This window comes from Heterodontus francisci, chromosome 30 (genome assembly GCF_036365525.1).
Source record: "Heterodontus francisci isolate sHetFra1 chromosome 30, sHetFra1.hap1, whole genome shotgun sequence".
NCBI classification, from domain to species: Eukaryota; Metazoa; Chordata; class Chondrichthyes; order Heterodontiformes; family Heterodontidae; genus Heterodontus; species Heterodontus francisci.
In genome coordinates, this window is record NC_090400.1 from 1019716 (window position 1) to 1042452 (window position 22737).

The window sequence follows — 22737 nt, forward strand, 5'->3', positions numbered from 1 at the left end:
CAGTGATATGCAATGATTTACAGAAAGTGTGAGAGTGATTGACAGTGATATGCAATGATTTACAGAAAGTGTGAGAGTGATTGACAGTGATATGCAATGATTTACAGAAAGTGTGAGAGTGATTGACAGTGATATGCAGTGATTTACGGAAAGTGTGAGAGTGATTGACAGTGATATGCAGTGATTTACGGAAAGTGTGAGAGTGATTGACAGTGATATGCAGTGATTTACGGAAAGTGTGAGAGTGATTGACAGTGATATGCAGTGATTTACAGAAAGTGTGAGAGTGATTTACAGTGATATGCAGTGATTTACAGAAAGTGTGAGAGTGATTGACAGTGATATGCAATGATTTACAGAAAGTGTGAGAGTGATTGACAGTGATATGCAGTGATTTACAGAAAGTGTGAGAGTGATTGACAGTGATATGCAATGATTTACAGAAAGTGTGAGAGTGATTGACAGTGATATGCAGTGATTTACAGAAAGTGTGAGAGTGATTGACAGTGATATGCAATGATTTACAGAAAGTGTGAGAGTGATTGACAGTGATATGCAATGATTTACAGAAAGTGTGAGAGTGATTGACTGTGATATGCAGTGATTTACGGAAAGTGTGAGAGTGATTGACAGTGATATGCAGTGATTTACAGAAAGTGTGAGAGTGATTGACAGTGATATGCAGTGATTTACGGAAAGTGTGAGAGTGATTTACAGTGATATGCAGTGATTTACAGAAAGTGTGAGAGTGATTGACAGTGATATGCAATGATTTACAGAAAGTGTGAGAGTGATTGACAGTGATATGCAATGATTTACATAAAGTGTGTGAGTGATTGACAGTGATATGCAATGATTTACATAAAGTGTGAGAGTCATTGACAGTGATATGTAAGGATTTACATAAAGTGTGAGAGTGATTGACAGTGATATGCAATGATTTACATAAAGTGTGAGAGTGATTGACAGTGATATGCAATGATTTACAGAAGGTGTGAGAGTGATTGACAGTGATATGCAATGATTTACAGAAAGTGTGAGAGTGATTGACAGTGATATGCAATGATTTACAGAAAGTGTGAGAGTGATTGACAGTGATATGCAGTGATTTACAGAAAGTGTAAGAGTGATTGACAGTGATATGCAATGATTTACAGAAAGTGTGATGAGTGATTTACAGTGATATGCAATGATTTACAGAAAGTGTGAGAGTGATTGACAGTGATATGCAGTGATTTACAGAAAGTGTGAGAGTGATTGACAGTGATATGCAGTGATTTACAGAAAGTGTGAGAGTGATTGACAGAGATATGCAGTGATTTACAGAAAGTGTGAGAGTGATTGACAGTGATATGCAGTGATTTACAGAAAGTGTGAGAGTGATTGACAGTGATATGCAATGATTTACAGAAAGTGTGATGAGTGATTTACAGTGATATGCAGTGATTTACAGAAAGTGTGAGAGTGATTGACAGTGATATGCAATGATTTACAGAAAGTGTGATGAGTGATTTACAGTGATATGCAATGATTTACAGAAAGTGTGAGAGTGATTGACAGTGATATGCAGTGATTTACAGAAAGTGTGAGAGTGATTGACAGTGATATGCAATGATTTACAGAAAGTGTGAGAGTGATTGACAGTGATATGCAGTGATTTACAGAAAGTGTGAGAGTGATTGACAGTGATATGCAGTGATTTACAGAAAGTGTGAGAGTGATTGACAGTGATATGCAGTGATTTACATAAAGTGTGTGAGTGATTGACAGTGATATGCAATGATTTACAGAAAGTGTGAGAGTGATTGACAGTGATATGCAATGATTTACATAAAGTGTGTGAGTGATTGACAGTGATATGCAATGATTTACAGAAAGTGTGAGAGTGATTGACAGTGATATGCAATGATTTACATAAAGTGTGTGAGTGATTGACAGTGATATGCAATGATTTACATAAAGTGTGTGAGTGATTGACAGTGATATGCAGTGATTTACAGAAAGTGTGAGAGTGATTGACAGTGATATGCAATGATTTACAGAAAGGGTGAGAGTGATTGACAGTGATATGCAAAGATTTACAGAAAGTGTGAGAGTGATTGACAGTGATATGCAGTGATTTACAGAAAGTGTGAGTGATTGACAGTGATATGCAATGATTGACAGAAAGTGTGAGAGTGATTGACAGTGATATGCAATGATTTACAGAAAGTGTGAGAGTGATTGACAGTGATATGCAGTGATTTACAGAAAGTGTGAGAGTGATTGACAGTGATATGCAGTGATTTACAGAAAGTGTGAGAGTGATTGACAGTGATATGCAATGATTTACAGAAAGTGTGAGAGTGATTGACAGTGATATGCAATGATTTACAGAAAGTATGAGAGTGATTGACAGTGATATGCAATGATTTACAGAAAGTGTGAGAGTGATTGACAGTGATATGCAATGATTTACAGAAAGTGTGAGAGTGATTGACAGTGATATGCAGTGATTTACAGAAAGTGTGAGAGTGATTGACAGTGATATGCAGTGATTTACAGAAAGTGTGAGAGTGATTGACAGTGATATGCAGTGATTTACGGAAAGTGTGAGAGTGATTGACAGTGATATGCAGTGATTTACGGAAAGTGTGAGAGTGATTTACAGTGATATGCAGTGATTTACAGAAAGTGTGAGAGTGATTGACAGTGATATGCAATGATTTACAGAAAGTGTGAGAGTGATTGACAGTGATATGCAGTGATTTACAGAAAGTGTGAGAGTGATTGACAGTGATATGCAATGATTTACAGAAAGTGTGAGAATGATTGACAGTGATATGCAGTGATTTACAGAACGTGTGAGAGTGATTGACAGTGATATGCAATGATTTACAGAAAGTGTGAGAGTGATTGACAGTGATATGCAATGATTTACAGAAAGTGTGAGAGTGATTGACAGTGATATGCAGTGATTTACGGAAAGTGTGAGAGTGATTGACAGTGATATGCAGTGATTTACAGAAAGTGTGAGAGTGATTTACAGTGATATGCAGTGATTTACAGAAAGTGTGAGAGTGATTGACAGTGATATGCAATGATTTACAGAAAGTGTGAGAGTGATTGACAGTGATATGCAATGATTTACATAAAGTGTGAGAGTGATTGACAGTGATATGCAATGATTTACAGAAAGTGTGAGAGTGATTGACAGTGATATGCAATGATTTACAGAAAGTGTGAGAGTGATTTACAGTGATATGCAGTGATTTACAGAAAGTGTGAGAGTGATTGACAGTGATACGCAATGATTTACAGAAAGTGAGAGTGATTGACAGTGATACGCAGTGATTTACAGAAAGTGTGAGAGTGATTGACAGTGATATGCAATGATTTACATAAAGTGTGAGAGTGATTGACAGTGATATGCAATGATTTACAGAAAGTGTGAGAGTGATTGACAGTGATATGCAATGATTTACAGAAAGTGTGAGAGTGATTTACAGTGATATGCAGTGATTTACAGAAAGTGTGAGAGTGATTGACAGTGATACACAATGATTTACAGAAAGTGAGAGTGATTGACAGTGATACGCAGTGATTTACAGAAAGTGTGAGAGTGATTGACAGTGATATGCAATGATTTACATAAAGTGTGAGAGTGATTGACAGTGATATGCAATGATTTACAGAAAGTGTGATGAGTGATTGACAGTGATATGCAGTGATTTACAGAAAGTGTGATGAGTGATTTACAGTGATATGCAGTGATTTACATAAAGTGTGTGAGTGATTGACAGTGATATGCAATGATTTACATAAATTGTGAGAGTGATTAACAGTGATATGTAGTGATTTACAGAAAGTGTGATGAGTGATTTACAGTGATATGCAATGATTTACAGAAAGTGTGAGAGTGATTGACAGTGATATGCAATGATTTACATAAATTGTGAGAGTGATTAACAGTGATATGCAGTGATTTGCAGAAAGTGTGATGAGTGAATTACAGTGATATGCAATGATTTACAGAAAGTGTGATGAGTGATTGACAGTCATATGCAATGATTTACATAAATTGTGAGAGTGATTAACAGTGATATGTAGTGATTTACAGAAGGTGTGATGAGTGATTGACAGTGATATGCAGTGATTTACAAAATATGTGACGAGTGATTAACAGTGATATGCAGTGATATACAGAAAGTGTGAGTATTTATTGTGATTTACAGAAAGTGCGATGAGTGATTTATAGTGCCATGTTTGTGCTGTGTCACAGGGACACGGCAGGTATCAAATTAACCATTAAAATGCCAATTAGAATGCCGTACACTGGCGCAACAGGGAAGATAACATGTGTAAGTCTAACAGGATAAGTATGGGTATTTTATCATTGGAATCTAGATAGGAAATATTTACGCAGATTTATTTTTGAAGCATGCAACCTACACATATTTTGTTGTATTTTGAGTCATTACTTACAAATCCACTTCTTTGCTGTATCCAGGGTGAGTTTCATCCATGGAACAAAGTAGAATTTCTGGAGCCAGGTATCCTGGGGTCCCACATAATTCTGTTTGAAACAACAAAACAGAAAGTTGCTGAACTAAAACCTGAGTGATTAGCAGCAGATAATCCTGTTGTCCAGTATTTCACATCTGAAATACATGTCTGGACTGTGCAAACGTAGGAACATAGCAACAGGAGTAGGCCATTCAGCCCATCGAGCCTGCCCCGCCATTCAATATGATCATGGTTGATCATCCACTTCAATGCCTTTTTCTCACACCATCCTCATATCCCCTTATGTCATTGGTATTTAGAAATCTGTCAATCTCTGCTTTAAACATACCAATGACTGAGCTTCCACAGCCCTCTGGGATAGAGAATTCCAAAGATTCACAACCCTCTGAGTAAAGAAATTTCTCCTCATCCCTTCCCCCTTATTTTGAAATTGTGTCCCCTGGTTCTAGACTCCCCAACCAGGGGAAACATCTGAGCTGCATCTACCTTGTAATACCCTTTAAGTATTTTGTAAGTTTCAATGAGATCACCTCTCATTCTCCGAAACTCGAGAGAATACAGGCCCAGTTTCCCCAATCTCTCTTCATAGGACAGTCCCGCCATCCCGGGAACAAGTCTGGTGAACTTTCGTTGCACTCCCTCTATGGCAATAATATCCTTTCTAAGGTAAGGAGACCAAAACTGCACACAGTACTCCAGGTACAGTCTAACCAAGGTTCTATAGAATTGAAGCAAGACTTCACTACTCCTATACACAAATCCTCTTGTGATAAAGTCTAACATACCATTAGCCTTCCTAATAGCTTGCTGTACCTGCATGTTAGCTTTCAGCGACTTATTGACAAGGACACTCAGGTCCCTTTGTACATCTACACTTTCTAATCTCTTACCATTTAAGAAATACTCTGCACATCTATTCCTCCTACCCAAGTGGATAACCTCACATTTTTCCACATTATATTCCATCTGCCACGTTCTTGCCCACTCACGAAGTCTGTCCAAATCCCCTTGAAGCTGCTTTGCATCTTCCTCACAACACATATTCCCACCTAGTTTTGTGTCATCTGGGAACTTGGAAATACTATATTTGATCCCCACATCCAAATCATTGAGATATTTTGTGAACAGTGGAGGCCCAAGCACTGATTCATGCGGTACCACACCAGTCACAGACTGCCAACACCAGAATGACCCGCTTATTCCTATTCTATGCTTTCTGCCTGTTAACCAATCCTTAATTCATGCCAGTATATTACCTCCTATCCCATGTGCTTCAATTTTGCTAACCAACCTCCTTTGGGGGATTTTATCAAAAGCCTTCTGAAAATTCAAGTACACCATGTCCGCCAACTCCCCATTATCAATTTTGTTCGCAATATCCTCAAAAAACTCCAACAGGTTTGTCAAACATGATTTCCCATTCATAAATCGATGCTGACTATGCCCAATCAGATCATTATTATTCAAGTGCCCATATATTACATCCTTTAGAATAGATTCTAGCACTTTCTGAATGACTGATGCAAGGCTAATAGGTCTGTAATTCCCTGTTTTCTCTCTCTCTCCCTTAACAAAGAACAAAGAAAATTACAGCACAGGAACAGGCCCTTCGGCCCTCCAAGCCTACGCCGATCCAAATCCTCTATCTAAACCTGTCGCCTATTTTCTAAGGGTCTGTATCTCTTTACTTCCTGCCCATTCATGTATCTGTCTAGATACATCTTAAAAGATGCTATCGTGCCCGCGTCTACCACCTCCGCTGGCAATGCGTTCCATGCACCCACCACCCTCTGCGTAAAGAACTTTCCACGCATATCCCCCCTGAACTTTTCCCCTTTCACTTTGAACTCGTGTCCTCCAGTAATTGAATCCCCCACTCTGGGAAAAAGCTTCTTGCTATCCACTCTGTCTATACCTCTCATGATTTTGTACACCTCAATCAGGTCCCCCCTCAACCTCCGTCTTTCTAATGAAAATAATCCTAATCTACTCAACCTCTCTTCATAGCTAGTGCCCTCCATACCAGGCAACATCCTGGTGAACCTCCTCTGCACCCTCTCCAAAGCATCCACATCCTTTTGGTAATGTGGCGACCAGAACTGCACGCAGTATTCCAAATGTGGCCGAACCAAAGCCCTATACAACTGTAACATGACCTGCCAACTCTTGTACTCAATACCCCGTCCGATGAAGGAAAGCATGCCGTATGCCTTCTTGACCACTCTATTGACCTGCGTTGCCACCTTCAGGGAACAATGGACCTGAACACCCAAATCTCTCTGGGCATCAATTTTCCCCAGGACTTTTCCATTTACTGTATAGTTCACTCTTGAATTGGATCTTCCAAAATGCATCACCTCGCATTTGCCCTGATTGAACTCCATCTGCCATTTCTTTGCCCAACTCTCCAGTCTATCTATATTCTGCTGTATTCTCTGACAGTCCCCTTCACTATCTGCTACTCCACCAATCTTAGTGTCATCTGCAAACTTGCTAATCAGACCACCTATACTTTCCTCCAAATCGTTTATGTATATCACAAACAACAGTGGTCCCAGCACGGATCCCTGTGGAACACCACTGGTCACACGTCTACATTTTGAGAAACTCCCTTCCACTGCTACTCTCTGTCTCCTGTTGCCCAGCCAGTTCTTTATCCATCTAGCTAGTACACCTTGGACCCCATGCGCCTTCACTTTCTCCATCAGCCTACCATGGGGAACCTTATCAAATGCCTTACTGAAGTCCATGTATATGACATCTACAGCCCTTCCCTCATCAATCAACTTTGTCACTTCCTCAAAGAATTCTATTAAGTTGGTAAGACATGACCTTCCCTGCACAAAACCATGTTGCCTATCACTGATAAGCCCATTTTCTTCCAGATGGGAATAGATTCTATCCCTCAGTATCTTCTCCAGCAGCTTCCCTACCACTGACGTCAGGCTCACCGGTCTATAATTACCTAGATTATCCCTGCTACCCTTCTTAAACAAGGGGACAACATTAGCAATTCTCCAGTCCTCCGGGACCTCACCCGCGTTTAAGGATGTTGCAAAGATATCTGTTAAGGCTCCAACTATTTCTTCTCTCGCTTCCCACAGTAACCTGGGATAGATCCCATCCGGACCTGGGGACCTGTCCACCTTAATGCCTTTTAAAATACCCAACACTTCCTCCCTCCTTATGCCGACTTGACCTAGAGTAATCAAACATCTGTCCCTAACCTCAACATCCGTCATGTCCCTCTCCTCGGTGAATACCGATGCAAAGTACTCGTTTAGAATCTCACCCATTTTCACTGACTCCAAGCATAACTTTCCTCCTTTGTCCTTGAGTGGGCCAATCCTTTCTCTAGTTACCCTCTTGCTCCTTATATATGAATAAAAGGCTTTGGGATTTTCCTTAACCCTGTTTGCTAAAGATATTTCATGACCCCTTTTAGCCCTCTTAATTCCTCGTTTCAGATTGCGCCTACAATCCCGATATTCTTTCAAAGCTTCGTCTTTCTTCAGCCGCCTAGACCTTATGTGTGCTTCCTTTTTCCTCTTAGCTAGTCTCACAATTTCACCTGTCATCCATGGTTCCCTAATCTTGCCATTTCTACCCCTCATTTTCACAGGAACATGTCCCTCCTGCACGCTAATCAACCTCTCTTTAAAAGACTCCCACATATCAAATGTGGATTTACCTTCAAACAGCTGCTCCCAATCTACATTCCCCAGCTCCTGCCGAATTTTGGTATAGTTGGCCTTCCCCCAATTTAGCACTCTTCCTTTAGGACCACTCTCGTCTTTGTCCATGAGTATTCTAAAACTTACGGAATTGTGATCACTAATCCCAAAGTAGTCCCCTACTGAAACGTCAACCACCTGGCCCGGCTCATTTCCCAACACCAGGTCCAGTATGGCCCCTTCCCGAGTTGGACTATTTACATACTGCTCTAGAAAACCCTCCTGGATGCTCCTTACAAATTCTGCTCCATCTAGACCTCTAACATTAAGTGAATCCCAGTCAATGTTGGGAAAATTAAAATCTCCTATCACCACCACCCTGTTGCTTCTGCAGCTTTCCATAATCTGTTTACATATTTGTACCTCCATCTCACGCTCGCTGTTGGGAGGCCTGTAGTACAGCCCCAACAATGTTACCGCACCCTTCCTATTTCTGAGTTCTGCCCATAGGGCGGCACAGTGGCGCAGTGGTTAGCACCGCAGCCTCACAGCTCCAGGGACCCGGGTTCGATTCCGGGTACTGCCTGTGTGGAGTTTGCAAGTTCTCCCTGTGTCTGCGTGGGTTTTCTCTGGGTGCTCCGGTTTCCTCCCACAAGCCAAAAGACTTGCAGGTTGATAGGTAAATTGGCCATTATAAATTGTCACTAGTATAGGTAGGTGGTAGGGAAATACAGGGACCGGTGTGGATGTTTGGTAGGAATATGGGATTAGTGTAGGATTAGTATAAATGGGTGGTTGATGTTCGGCACAGACTCGGTGGGCCGACGGGCCTGTTTCAGTGCTGTATCTCTAATCATATTGCCCCACATCTCGAGTCCTCCATAGTGCCTTCCTTCAGCACAGCTGTGATATCCTCTTTGACCAGTAATGCAACTCCTCCACCCTTTTTACCTCCCTCTCTATCCCGCCTGAAGCATCGGTATCCTGGGATATTTAGTTGCCAGTCATGCCCTTCCCTTAACCAAGTCTCAGTAATAGCAATAACATCATACTCCCAGGTACTAATCCAAGCCCTAAGTTCATCTGCCTTACCTACTACACTTCTTGCATTAAAATAAATACACCTCAGACCACCAGTCCCTTTGCGTTCATCATCTGCTCCCTGCCTACTCTTTTCCTTAGTCACGCTGACTTCATTATCTAGTTCCTTACAGGCTTTAGTTACTACCTCCTTACTGTCCACTGACCTCCTCATTTGGTTCCCATCCCCCTGCCACATTAGTTTAAACCCTCCCCAACAGCGTTAGCAAAAGCACCCCCAAGGACATTGGTTCCAGTCCGGCCCAGGTGTAGACCGTCCAATTTGTAATAGTCCCACCTCCCCCAGAACCGGTCCCAATGTCCCAAAAATCTGAACCACTCCCTCCTGCACCATCTCTCAAGCCACGCATTCATCCTGACTATTCTTTCATTTCTACTCTGACTATCACGTGGCACTGGTAGCAATCCTTCTTAAATAGTGGGGTGACATTTGCAACCTTCCAATCTGCAGGAATCACAGAATCATAGAATAATACAGTGCAGAAGAGGCCCTTCGGCCCATCGAGTCTGCACCGATGCATTGAAGACACCTGACCTGACTACTAATCCCATTTGCCACCACTTGGCCCATAGCCTTGAATGTTATGACGTGCCAAGTGCTCATCCAGGTACTTTCTAAAGGATGTGAGGCAACCTGCCTCTACCAACCTCCCAGGCAGTGCATTCCAGACCGTCACCACCCTCTGGGTAAAAAGCCCTCAAATCCCCCTTAAATCTCCCGCCCCTCGCCTTAAACTTGTGACCCCTCGTAACTGACCCTTCAACTAAGGGGAACAGCTGCTCCCTATCCACCCTATCCATGCCCCTCATAATCTTGTACACCTCGATCAGGTCACCCCTCAGTCTTCTCTGCTCCAGTGAAAACAACCCAAGCCTATCCAACCTCTCTTCGTAGCTTAAATGTTCCATCCCAGGCACCATCCTGGGGAATTGCCTCTGCACCCCCTCCAGTGCAATCACATCCTTCCTATAATGTTGTGACCAGAATTGCACACAGTACTCCAGCTGTGGCCTTAACAAAGTTCTGTACAACTCCAACATGACCTCCCTGCTTTTGTAATCTGTGCCTCGATTGATAAAGGCAAGTGTCCCATATGCCTTTTTCACCACCCTATTAACCTGCCCTTCTGCCTTCAGAGATCTATGGACAAACACGCCAAGGTCCCTTTGTTCCTCGGAACTTCCCAGTGTCAGACCATTCATTGAATACTTCCGTGTCACATTACTCCTTCCAAAGTGTACCACCTCACACTTTTCAGCGTTAAATTCCATCTGCCACTTTTCTGCCCATTTGACCATCCCGTCTATATCTTCCTGTAACCTAAGACACTCCACCTCACTGTTAACCACTCGGCCAATCTTTGTGTCATCCACGAACTTACTGATCCTACCCCCCCACATAGTCATCTATGTCGTTTATATAAATGACAAACAATAGGGGACCCAGAACAGATCCCTGTGGTACGCCACTGGACACTGGCTTCCAGTCACTAATGTCTTTAATGCATCGGTGCAGATCGATGGGCCGAAGGGCCTCTTCTGCACTGTATTATTCTGTGATTCTGTGACTTGTAGGAAGGTCTACATCAGACCAGTGGGAGTCATACAAAAGGGAAATAGTGAGAGTTCAGGGCCAACATGTTCTCGCAATGGTGAAGGGTAGGACCAACAAATCCAGGGAATCCTGGATGTCAAAGGATATACGGCAGATTCAGAAGGCTAAAAACAGCGGAGGCCCTAGAGGAGTATAGAAAGTGTAGGGGATACTTAAAAAAGTAATTAGGAGAGTGAAGAGGGGACGTGAAAAAACACTGATGGGAAAGATAAAGGAAAATCCCAAGGCGTTTTATAAGTATATTAAGGGCAAGAGGATAACCAGGGAAAGAGTAGGGCCCATTAGGGGCCAAAGTGGCAATCTGTGTGTGGAGCCGGAGGACATAGGTGAGGTTTTAAATGATTACTTTTCATCTGTTTTCACTATGGAGAAGGACGATGTAGGTGTAGAGATCAGGGAGGGGGATTGTGATATACTTGAACAAATTAGCATTGAAAGGGAGGAAGTATCAGCTGTTTTAGCGGGCTTAAAAATGGATAAATCCTCAGGCCCAGATGAGATGTATCCCAGGCTGTTATGTGAGGCAAGGGAGGAGATAGCAGGGTCTCTGACACAAATTTTCAGATCCTCTCTGGCCACAGGAGAGGTACCAGAGGACTGGAGGACAGCGAATGTCGTGCCATTATTCAAGAAGGGGAGCAGGGATAAACTGGGTAATAAAAATAAGAAATGCTGGAAATACGACACCACCAATATTCGTGTCATCTGCGAACTTCCTGATCATACCTCCTATATTCACGTTTAAATCATTAATGTACATTACAAACAGCAAGGGTCCCAGCACCTGCAGTACACCACTAGTCAGAAGGACCTTGGTGTACTTGTCCATAGATCACTGAACGCAGTTGCACAAGTAGATAAGGTGGTTAGGAAGGCATATGGGATACTTGCCTTTATTAGCCGACGCATACAATATAAGAGCAGCGAGGTTATGATGGAGCTGTATAAAACGCTAGTTAGGCCACAGCTGGAGTACTGTGTACAGTTCTGGGCACCACACTATAGGAAGGATGTGATTGCACTATAGAGGATGCAGAGAAGATTCACCAGGATGTTGCCTGGGCTGGAGCATTTCAGCTTTGAGGAGAGACTGGATAGGCTGGGGTTGTTTTCCTTAAAGCAGAGAAGGCTGAGGGGGGACCTGATTGAGGTACACAAAATTATGAGGGGCATTGACAGGATAGATAGGAAGAAACCTTTTCCTTTAGCAGAGGGGTCAATAACCAGGGGGCATAGATTTAAGGTAAGGGGCAGAAGGTTTAGAGGGGATTTGAGGAAAAAGTTTTCACCGAGAGGGTGGTTAGAATTTGGAACACACTGCCTGAAGAGGTGGTAGAGGCAGGAACCGTCACAACATTTAAGAAGTATTTAGATGAGCTCTTGAAACACCATAGCATACAAGGCTACGGGCCAAGTGCTGGAAAATGGGAGACCTGGGAGAGAGAGAGAGAGAGAGCAGGAGAGAGTGTGAGACCAGGAGAGAGTGTGAGATAGGGGCCTGCTCAAGTCGGGAGAAAGGAACCCAACCTGAGCCTGACCGCACTACATCGGACCCGAGCCTGACCCAGCCCGAGTCCCTCTGATTTAGCCCCGGGCCCGGCCCGACCCGAACCCATCCCGACTCGACCCGACCCGACCATCCATTTACTTACCTTCCTGACACCGAACCTCCAGGAAGCTGTACTGCATGCGTGATGACATCATAGTGACATCACTCGCTCACTGCGCAGAATCAGTTTCATCCCCAACTCCCTGCTCAGGTAAGTTTTTTAATTTCAGAGCACTTACTGTGTGTGTCCCGCCCGACCCGATCCGACTCGACATGGACTCGGCCTGACTTGACCCGAGTCCGAAAGCCGGACCCTGAAGATGGGCCCGAACCGACACATGTCGTCAGGTCCCATCGGGTTCAGGTCAGGTAGCAGGCCTCTAGTGTGAGACCAGGAGAGACAGAGATGCTGAGAGAGAGAGGGGGGGAGACCAGGAGGGAGGGAGGGACGCTGAGAGAGAGAGAGAGAGATGCTGAGAGAGAGAGACGGGGAGGGAGAGAGAGAGAGATGCAGAGAGAGAGAGAGAGCGAGACAGAGAGAGAGAGAGAGAGACGCAGAGAGAGAGAGAGAGGGAGACGCAGAGAGAGGGAGACTCAGAGAGAGGGAGACGCAGTGAGAGATAGAGAGATGCAGAGAGAGAGAGACGCACAGAGAGAGAGAGAGAGACGCAGAGAGAGAGAGAGAGACGCAGAAAAAGAGACCAGGAGGGAGTGAGAGACCAGGCGGGAGTGAGAGACAGACGCAGAGAGAGAGGGAGAGAGACGCTGAGAGAGAGAGAGAGAGAGACAGAGAGAGAGAGAGATGCTGAGAGAGAGAGAGAGACACTGAGAGAGAGAGAGAGACCAGGAGGGAGAGAGATGCTGAGAGAGAGAGATTGAGACGCTGAGAGAGAGATTGAGACGCTGAGAGGGAGAGATGCTCAGAGAGAGAGAAACGCTGAGAAAGAGAGGGGGAGACCAGGAGGGAGAGAGAGAGAGAGACAGAGAGAGAGAGACAGAGGGAGACGCTGAGAGAGAGAGAAAGAGACGCCGGGAGAGGGACCAGGAGGGAGAGAAAGAAACGGAAAGAGAGAGAGAAATGCTGAGAGAGAGACCAGGAGGGAGTGAGAGGCCAGGAGAGAGAGAAAAGACGCTGAGAGAGAGAGAGAGAAATGCTGAGAGAGAGTCCAGGAGGGAGTGAGACCAGGAGAGAGAGAGAGAGCAGGAAAGAGTGAGACCAGGAGAGAGAGAGAGCAGGAGAGAGTGAGACCAGGAGAGAGAGTGAGACCAGGAGAGAGACGCTGAGCGAGGGAGAGAGAGAGAAATGCTGAGAGAGAGTCCAGGAGGGAGTGAGAGACCAGGAGAGAGAGAGAGACCAGGAGAGAGAGAGAGACCAGGAGAGAGTGAGACCAGGAGAGAGAGGCTGAGCGAGAGAGATCAAGAGAGCGAGAGAGACCAAGAGGGAGAGAGAAAGACGCTGAGTGAGAGACCACGAGGGAGTGAGAGAGACCCCGAGAGAGTGACATTATGACCTCTGACCATTCACCCTCACCCTTCAGAATGTCACTCTCTCCTAGTCTCTTACTTTCTCGGCGTCTTTTACCCTCCCTCTCTGTGACTCTCACTTTCTGACTCCCTGGGGGAAATTTTATTTTGACGGCGGGGAGGGGGGGGTGGGGGTGGTGGGTCTCGACATCAGGAGAAACCGACACTGAGATCCCTGCGTCACGCTCCTTCAGAAAGCCTGCCAAATGTAGTGCCAATCAGGCATTTAAATGTACCGTGGTGAGCCTGCCCCTCTTGCCACAAGCCCTGCCCAATCAGAGGCCAGCAGCTGCAACACCACCGTGAAGGCAGTGGCTGCTAATGCAGTTGCACCCACCAGAGGCTGAGGAGTGTCACTGGAACCAGGCCTCTGGTAGATCAGGGTGGGTGGGGGGGGGGTCACGGGAGAAGGGGGGAAGGGGAGGGTGTGAGCAGCGTGGGCAAGGGGGTGACTGTCAATGTGCCCCCCTTCCCGATGCCAGGTCCCTTGTTCAGCAACTAAATTGCATTTTAACGAGGGAACCCCTCCCTGTACCCAACCCCCACACCTGGAGCAGGGAAACAGTCCGCACGGATTTTCATGCCATGCTTCCCGTGTGGCAACAGAGCTTCCGGCTGCAAGGATGATTCTGGCTGTGGCTGAGGCGGGAAGAGGCCCCTAAATAGGGGTTAATTGCATGCTAAGGCCCTCAATTTGCAGCAGGGCAAGAAGGCAGTTCACAGGCCTTCCCATCCTGGACTAATCTATGGCAGAGCGGGATGGTGTTGGGAACGCCCCCCCCTCCCCACCTGCTGCCATCCTACCCGATTTTATGCTCCTCCCACCTCCAAACCTGCCGCGGGGGACAGCATAAAAATCCTCCCGTGTCTGACTCAGTTTCTGTGCCAACTGATAGAGATAGGTTGTTTCTTGGACAGATGTTGAATTGATTCTTTGTTACTTTTTACTTTTCATCGGGTAAATGAGGATTGGTGAAAGGTCACAGTTTATCGATGTTTAGTCCTTCTCTGAGCCAATTCATGTTGTTCCCCACACAGGAAGTTCGCTTCTTACCTCGCAGTTTTTTGCCTGGTTCAAGTTGTAATGAAAACCCGAAGTCAGACAACTTGATGGTCATGTTATCATCGAGCAGGACATTTTCAGGTTTGAGATCTCTGTGTATGATGTTCTTGGAATGGAGGAACTGAACCACCTCTAGCAGTGCTCGCATGATGTTTCTAGAAACAGAAATGAGTGTTCTTTAATTGTTTCAGTGTGCTAATGTCCCTGCCACCCGCAAGCGGTCAGTTTCAGCAGGCTGCTCACCAATGTGTAGCATCACAACCGGACCTAATCCTACTCTCAGTAAGCAGTGCACATGCTCACCTCCAGCAGCGGGAGATGAAGAGTGATCAGCAGCAGGTATTACCAGCTGATTTTCACCTCCCTCTGACCAATGTTGAAGCTATCTGTAGCCCTGTCACTGCTATTCTGTCTCACCTCAGTCCCATTAACATTGAATTATAGACCCAGAATCAAATCTCAGACCCTGAGTCACACTTCTGGATGCAGATCAATCTGATTGGTTAATCACAGTATGTATGTGTTGTTTGGAATAAAGAACGTCAAGATTTTGCAGCCTGAAGATTGACATAAGTCTGATATATTGCATCTCAATCAGCGTAACACAGAGCACAAAACAATTGTTGGAGCTCATAGTTACACAGCCAACAGCTCCACTCCAATGGCTGCAATTTGACTTCCTAATGTAAGCATGTCACAAGGTTGCAGTTTGAAGATGTGTGCAATGACACACCCATATCTGGTTAACCATGTACTGATTACCAACAAGCCTGACCAAACTATTCTGTTGCCTCTTTTATCTAATTCAGTAATGTAGCAGGGACAGTGTGTTGAACCATGCAACATCCTTAAAAAAAGAAATCCCACCCTTGGTGCCTCTTCGTCTTTGCAAACTGCTGTCAACTCTCCAACCTCGCTTTCCTCTCCAAAGTTCTTGAACATGTGGTCAGCTCCTAAATCCATGTCCATCTTCCCACAACTCCATGCTTGAATCCCTCCAATCAGGTTTCTACCCCGTTACAGCAAAATGACATCCTATGTGACTGTGGTAAACTCATATGAACATTTATATGAACATTTATATGAACATTTATATGAACATTTATATGAACATACAGATGCCCATACGAATTAAGACAGCAGTAGGCTACTCGCCCCTCAAGACTGCTCCACCATTCAACAAGAGCATGGCTGATCTGATTGCAATCTCAACTCCACATTCCGGCCTACCCCTGATAACCTTTCACCCCCTTGTTTATCAAGAATCTGTCTACCTCTGCCTTAAAAATATTCAAAGACTCTGCTTCCACTGCATTTTGAGGAAGAGAATTCCAAAGACTCACAACCCTCTGAGAGAAAAGATTTCTCCTCATCTCTGTCTTAAATGGGCGACCCCTTATTTTAAACAGTGACCCCTAGTTCTAGACTCTCCCACAAGGGGAAACATCCTTTCCACATCCACCCTGTCAAGACCCCTCAGGATCTTATATGTTTCAATCAAGTCGCCTCTTACTCTTCTAAACTCCAGCAGATACAAGCCTATACTGTCGAACCTTTCCTCATAAGATAGCCCACCTATTCCAGGTATTAGTCTAGAAAACCTACTGTGAACTGCTTTCAACACATTTACATCCTTCCTTAAATAAGGAGACCAATACTGCACACTTTACTCCAGTTGTGGTCTCACCAATGTCCTGTATAACCGAATCATAATCTCCCTACTTTTGTATTCAGTTTCCCTCGCAATAACTGATAACATTCTATTAGCTTTCCTAATTACTTGCTATACCAGCATATTTTGCGATTCATAGAAACATAGAAAATAGGAGCAGGAGTAGGCCATTCAGCCCTTCGAGCCTGCTTCGCCATTCATTATGATCACGGCTGATCATCCAACTCGGTAACCTGTTCTCACTTTCGCTCAATACCCTTTGATCCCTTTAGACCCAAGAGCTATATCTAACTCCTTCTTGAAAACATACAATGTTTTGGCCTCAACTGTTTTCTGTGGTAGCGAATTCCACAGGCTCACCACTCTCTGGGTGAAGAAATTTCTCCTCATCTCAGTCCTGAATGGTTTACCCCTGGTTCTGGACTCATCACCATCGGGAACATCCTTCCTGCATCTACCCTGTCAAGTCCTGTTAGAATTTTATAGGTTTCTATGAGATCCCCTGCTCACTCTTATGAACTCCAGCAAACATAATCCTAACGACTCAATCTCTCCTCATATTTATTTATTTATTTTTTTAGAGATACAGCACTGACACAGGCCCTTCGGCCCACCGAGTCTGTGCCGACCATCAACCACCTATTTATACTAATCCGACACTAATCCCATATTCCTACCACATCCCCACCTGTCCCTATATTTCCCTACCACCTACCTATACTAGGGGCAATTTATAATGGCCAATTTACCTATCAACCTGCAAGTCTTTGGCATGTGGGAGGAAACCGGAGCACCCGGACGAAACCCACGCAGACACAGGGAGAACTTGCAAACTCCACACAGACAGTACCCAGAATTGAACCCGGGTCGCTGGAGCTGTGAGGCTGCGGTGCTAACCACTGCGCCACTGTTCAGTCCCGCCATCCCAGGAATGAGTCTGATAAACCTTGGCTGCATTCCCTCTATAGCAAGCACATCCTTCCTCAGATAAGGAGACCAAATCTGCACACAATATTCCAGGTGTGGCCTCACCAAGGCCCTGTATAATTGCAGTACGACATCCCTGCTCCTGTATTCGAATCCTCTCGCTATGAAGGCCAACATACCATTTGCCTTTTTTACCGCCTGTTGCACCTGCATGCTTACCTTCAGTGACTGGTGTACGAGAACACCCAGGTCTCTCTGCATATTCCACTCTCTCAGTTTATGGCCGTTCAGATAATAATCTGCCTTCCTGTTTTTGCTAACAAAGTGGATAACCTCACATTTATCCACATTATACTGCATCTGCCATGCATTAGCCCACTCAGTCAACTTGTCCAAATCACCCTGAAGCCTCTCTGCATCCTCCTCACAACTCACCCACCCAGTTTTGTCATCAGCAAATTTGGAGATATTATATTTAGTTGCCTCATCTAAATCATTAATATATATTGTGAATAGCTGGGGTCCTAGCACCGATCCCTGCGGTACTCCATTAGTCACTGCCTGCCATTCGAAAAAAGACCCATTTATCCCTACTCTTTGTTTCCTGTCTGCAAAACAATTTTCTATCCATCGCAATACACTACCCCCAATCCCATGCGCTTTAATTTTACACGCTAGTACACTAGGACACCCCGATCCCTTTGCATCTCAGAGCTCTGTAATCTCTCACCATTTAGATAATATGCTTCCTTTTTATTCTTCCTGTCAAAGTGGACAATTTCACATTTTCCTACATCATACTCCATTTTCCAAATCTTTGTCCACTCACTTAACCTATCTATATTCCTTTGTAGTCTCCTTATGACATCTTCACAATTTACTTTCCTACCTATCTTTGTGTCATCAGCAAATTTAGCAACCATACCTTCAGTCCCTGCATCCAAGTCATTTATATAAATTGTAAAAAGTTGAGGCCCCACCCCTGATCCCTGTGGCACCCCACTCATTACATCTTGCCAATCAGAAAATGACCCATTTATGCCTACTCTCTGTTTCCTGTTAACTAGCCAATTCTCTATCCATGCCAAAATGTTACCCCCTGCATCATGAGCTTTTATTTTCCACAATAACCTTTGATGTGGCACCCTATCATATGCCTTCTGGAAATCTAAGTACAGTACATCCACCGGTTCTCCTTTATCCACAGCACATGTTACTTCTTCAAAGAACTCCAATAAATTGGTTAAACATGATTTCCATTTCACAAAACCATGTTGACTCTGCCTGATTACCTTGAATTTTTCTCAGTGCCCTGCAATAACGTCTTTAATAATAGCTTCGAACATTTTCTGTAAGACAGATGTAACTGGCCTGTAGTTTCCTGCTTTCTGTCCCCCTCCCTTTTTGAATAAAGGAGTTACATTGGCTATTTTCCAATCTAATGGAACCTTCCCTGAATCTAGGGAATTTTGGAAAATTAAAAACAACGCATCAACTATTTCACTAGCCACTTCTTTTAGGACCCTAGGATGAAGTCCACCAGGACCCCAGGACTTGTCAGCCCACAGGTCCAACAATTTGCTCAGTACCACTTCCCTGGTGATTGTAATTTTCTTGAATTCCTTCCTCACTTCCATTTCCTGATTCACAGCTATTTCTGGGTGTTACTTGTATCCTCTGTAGTGAAGACCAAGACCCATTCACTTCATCTGCCACCTCCTTATTTTTGCTTATTAATTCCACAGACTCACTTTCTATAGGACCAACGCTCACTTTGTTAAGTCTTTTCTTTTTAAAATATCTATAGAAACTCTTACTATCTGTTTTTATATTTCTAGCTAGCTTTCTCATACTCTAATTTTTCTCTCCTTATCAATTTTTTGTCATTCTTTGCTTTTTTTCAATAGAATCATAAAAAATTACAGCAAGGAAGGAGGCCATTTGGCCCATTATTTCCATGTTGGCCGACAAGTAGCCATCCAGCCTAATCATACTTTCCAGGTCTTGGTCCGTAGCCTTGTAGGTTACGGCACATCAATTACATACCCAAGTTATGAAGGTACCTGCCTCTACCATCCTTTCAGGTAGTGAATTCCAGATCCTCACCACTCTCTGGGTGAAATAATTTCTCCTTGAATCCTCTAAACCTCCTCCCTCTTACTCTAAATATGTGCCCCCTGGTTATGGACCCCTCAACCAATGGGAATAGGGCCTTCCTATCCACTCATAATTTTATACACTTCAATTAGGTCTCACCTCAGCCTCCTCTGCTCCGATGAAAACAACCCTGGTCTATCCAATCTTTCCTTCCAACTAAAATTCTCCAGTCCAGGCAACATCCTCATAAACCTCCTTTGTACCCTCTCTAGGACAGTCACATCTTTCCTATAGTGTGGTGACCAGAACTGCAAGCAGTACTGTAACTGTGACCTAATTAGTATTTTAGACAGTTCCAGAATAACATCCCTGTTCTTATATTCAATGCCTCGGCTAAGAAAGACAAGTATCCTGTTTGCCTTCTTGACCACCTTATCTACCTGTCCAGCCACCTTCAGGGATCTGTCGACATGTACTCCAAGGTCCCTCTGTTCCTTTACACTTCACAGTATCCTACCATTTATTGTGGGATCCTTGCCTTGTTAGCATTACCTCACACTTCTCTGGAGTGTACTCCATTTGTCACGTTCTGCCCACCTGACTAGTCCATTCATATCTTTTTAAATGTTATGAGGGCTTCTGCCTCTACCACCCTTTCAGGCAGTGAGTTCTGGAGCCCCACCATCCTTAGATCCATCTAAACCTCCTACCTCTTACCCTAAATCTATGCCTCCTGGTTATGAACCCCTCGATCATGGGGAATAGGATCTTTCTGTCCACTCTATCTGGATCCCTCGTAATTCTTTACACTTCTTTTAGGCCTCCCCTCAACCTCCTCTGCTCCAAAGAAAACAACCCTTTGCTCATAATTAAAATTCTCCAGTCCTGGCAACATTCTCGTAAATCTCCTCAGGCCAATACTCTGGGGACACGGGTTCAAATCCCACCATGGCAGATGGTGGAACTTAAAATTCAATTAACCAATAAAAATCTGAAATTGAAAGCTAGACTCAGTAATGGTGCCATAAAACTATCAATTTGTCGTAAAAACCCATCTGATTCACTAATGTCCTTTAGGGAAGGAAATCTGCCGTCCTTACCTGGTCTGGTCTTGTGACTCCAGACCACAGCAAAGTGGTTGACTCTTAACTGCAGTCTGAAATGGCCTAGCAAGACACTCAGTTGATAAGGGCAATCAGGGATGGGTGACAAATGCTGGCCTTGCCAGTGATGCCAACATCCCATGAAATAATAAAAAAGCCTCTCTTTAATGCAATCAAATCTTTCTTATCATGCGGTGACCAGAACTGCATGTAGTAATGCAGCTGTAGCCTAATTAATGTTTTATTCAGTTCCAGCATAAACCTCCCTGCTCTTATATTCTATGCCTCGGCTAATAAAGGCAAGTATCCTGTATACCTTCTTAACCACCTTATCTACCTGTCCATGCAACCTTCAGGGATCCTGTGGACATGCACTCTAAGATCCTCCTGTTCCTCTACATTATCCTACTATTTATTGCCTTGTCAGCCTTCCTAAAATGCATTACCTCACACTTCTCTGCATTGAACTCCATTTGCCACTGTTCCACCCACCTGATTGGTCCATTGATATCTTCCTGCAGTCGACAGTTTTCTCCTTCATTATAAACCACATGGCCAATTTTTGTATCATCTGCAAACTTCTTAATCATACACCCTACATTCAAGTCCAAATCTTTGACATATACCACAAAAATACTGCCAAGTACTGAGCCCTGCGGAACCCCACTGGAAACAGCCTACCAGTCACAAAAAAACCTCCATCAACAATTACCCTTTCCTTCCTGCCTCTGAGCTGATTTTGGATCCAACTTGCCACTTTGTCTCGGAAAACATGAGCTTTTACTTTTATGACCAGTCTGCCACGTGGGACCATATGGAAAGCCTTGCTAAAATCCATGTAGACAACATCAAATGCACTGTCCTCATTGACTTTCCATGTTACCGCCTCAAAAAATTCAAACATGTTAGCCCGACACGACTTCCCATTAACAAATCCATGCTGACTGTCATTAATTAATTGTATAATTAATTAAATGAAGATTTATCCTGGCCCTCAGAATTTTTTCCAATAATTTTCCCACCACTGAGGTCAGGATGACTGGCCTGTAATTATTTGTTTTATCTCTTTCTCCCTTTTTGAACAATGGTACAACGTTAGCTGCCCTCAAGGCCTCTGGAAGCACGCCTGTAGTCAGAGGGAATTGGAAAATGATGGTCAGAGCTTCTGCTATTTCTTCTCTTGCAACTCTTTACAGCCTAAAACACATTTCATCTGGGCCTGGGGTTTTTCTTTAAGGTAACATACTTGCTCTGACCCCTCACTATCTTTTCCTTGAATGCCTCCCACTAATCTGGCACTGATTTACCTTCGAGTAGCTGTTTCCAGTCCACTTTATCGAAATCACATCTCTGGTTACTGTTACAGTCAGGTGAGGAGGGGTCAAAGGGCTTCCCTCTCCTTGTTTGACCACAACAGGTTTAATTCTTTTTTTAAATGGCTGTACTGGCCAATTCAGTCGGTGTTTGATTAATTACTTGTTATGATCACAATAAGAACCGAAGGACATGGAAGAGTAAGAGGCGACTTGAATGAAACATAAGATTCTGAGGGGTTTTGACAGGGTGGATGTGGAAAGGATGTTTCCTCTTGTGGGAAAATCTCGAACCAGGGGTCACAGGCATTGAAGTGGATGATCAGCCATGATCATATTGAATGGCAGGGCAGGCTCGATGGGCTGAATGGTCTACTCATGCTCCTATGTGAGTCTTTGGAATTCTCTTCCTCAAAAGGCAGTGGAAGCAGAGTATCTGAATATTTTTAAGGCAGTGGTAGATAGATTCTTGATAAGCAAGGGGTGAAAGGTTATTGGGGGTAGGCCGGAATGTGGAGTTGAGGTGACAATCAGATCAGCCATGATCTTATTGAATGGTGGAGCAGGCTTGAGGGGCCGATTGGCCTACTTCT

General features: G+C 44.1%; 1 protein-coding gene across 1 annotated transcript in view; it reads right to left on the reverse strand.

The window, feature by feature from the left end:
• LOC137346456 (phosphorylase b kinase gamma catalytic chain, skeletal muscle/heart isoform-like) overlaps window positions 1-22737 on the reverse strand; it is a 587631-nt gene that overhangs the window by 69983 nt on the left and 494911 nt on the right. Inside the window, exons 6-7 of the mRNA XM_068009904.1 lie at window positions 15024-15187; window positions 4465-4555 (exon numbers count right to left, since the gene is read on the reverse strand). Of these exons, the coding sequence (XP_067866005.1) occupies window positions 4465-4555; window positions 15024-15187 (255 nt within the window). The remainder of the gene's footprint in view (window positions 1-4464; window positions 4556-15023; window positions 15188-22737) is intronic.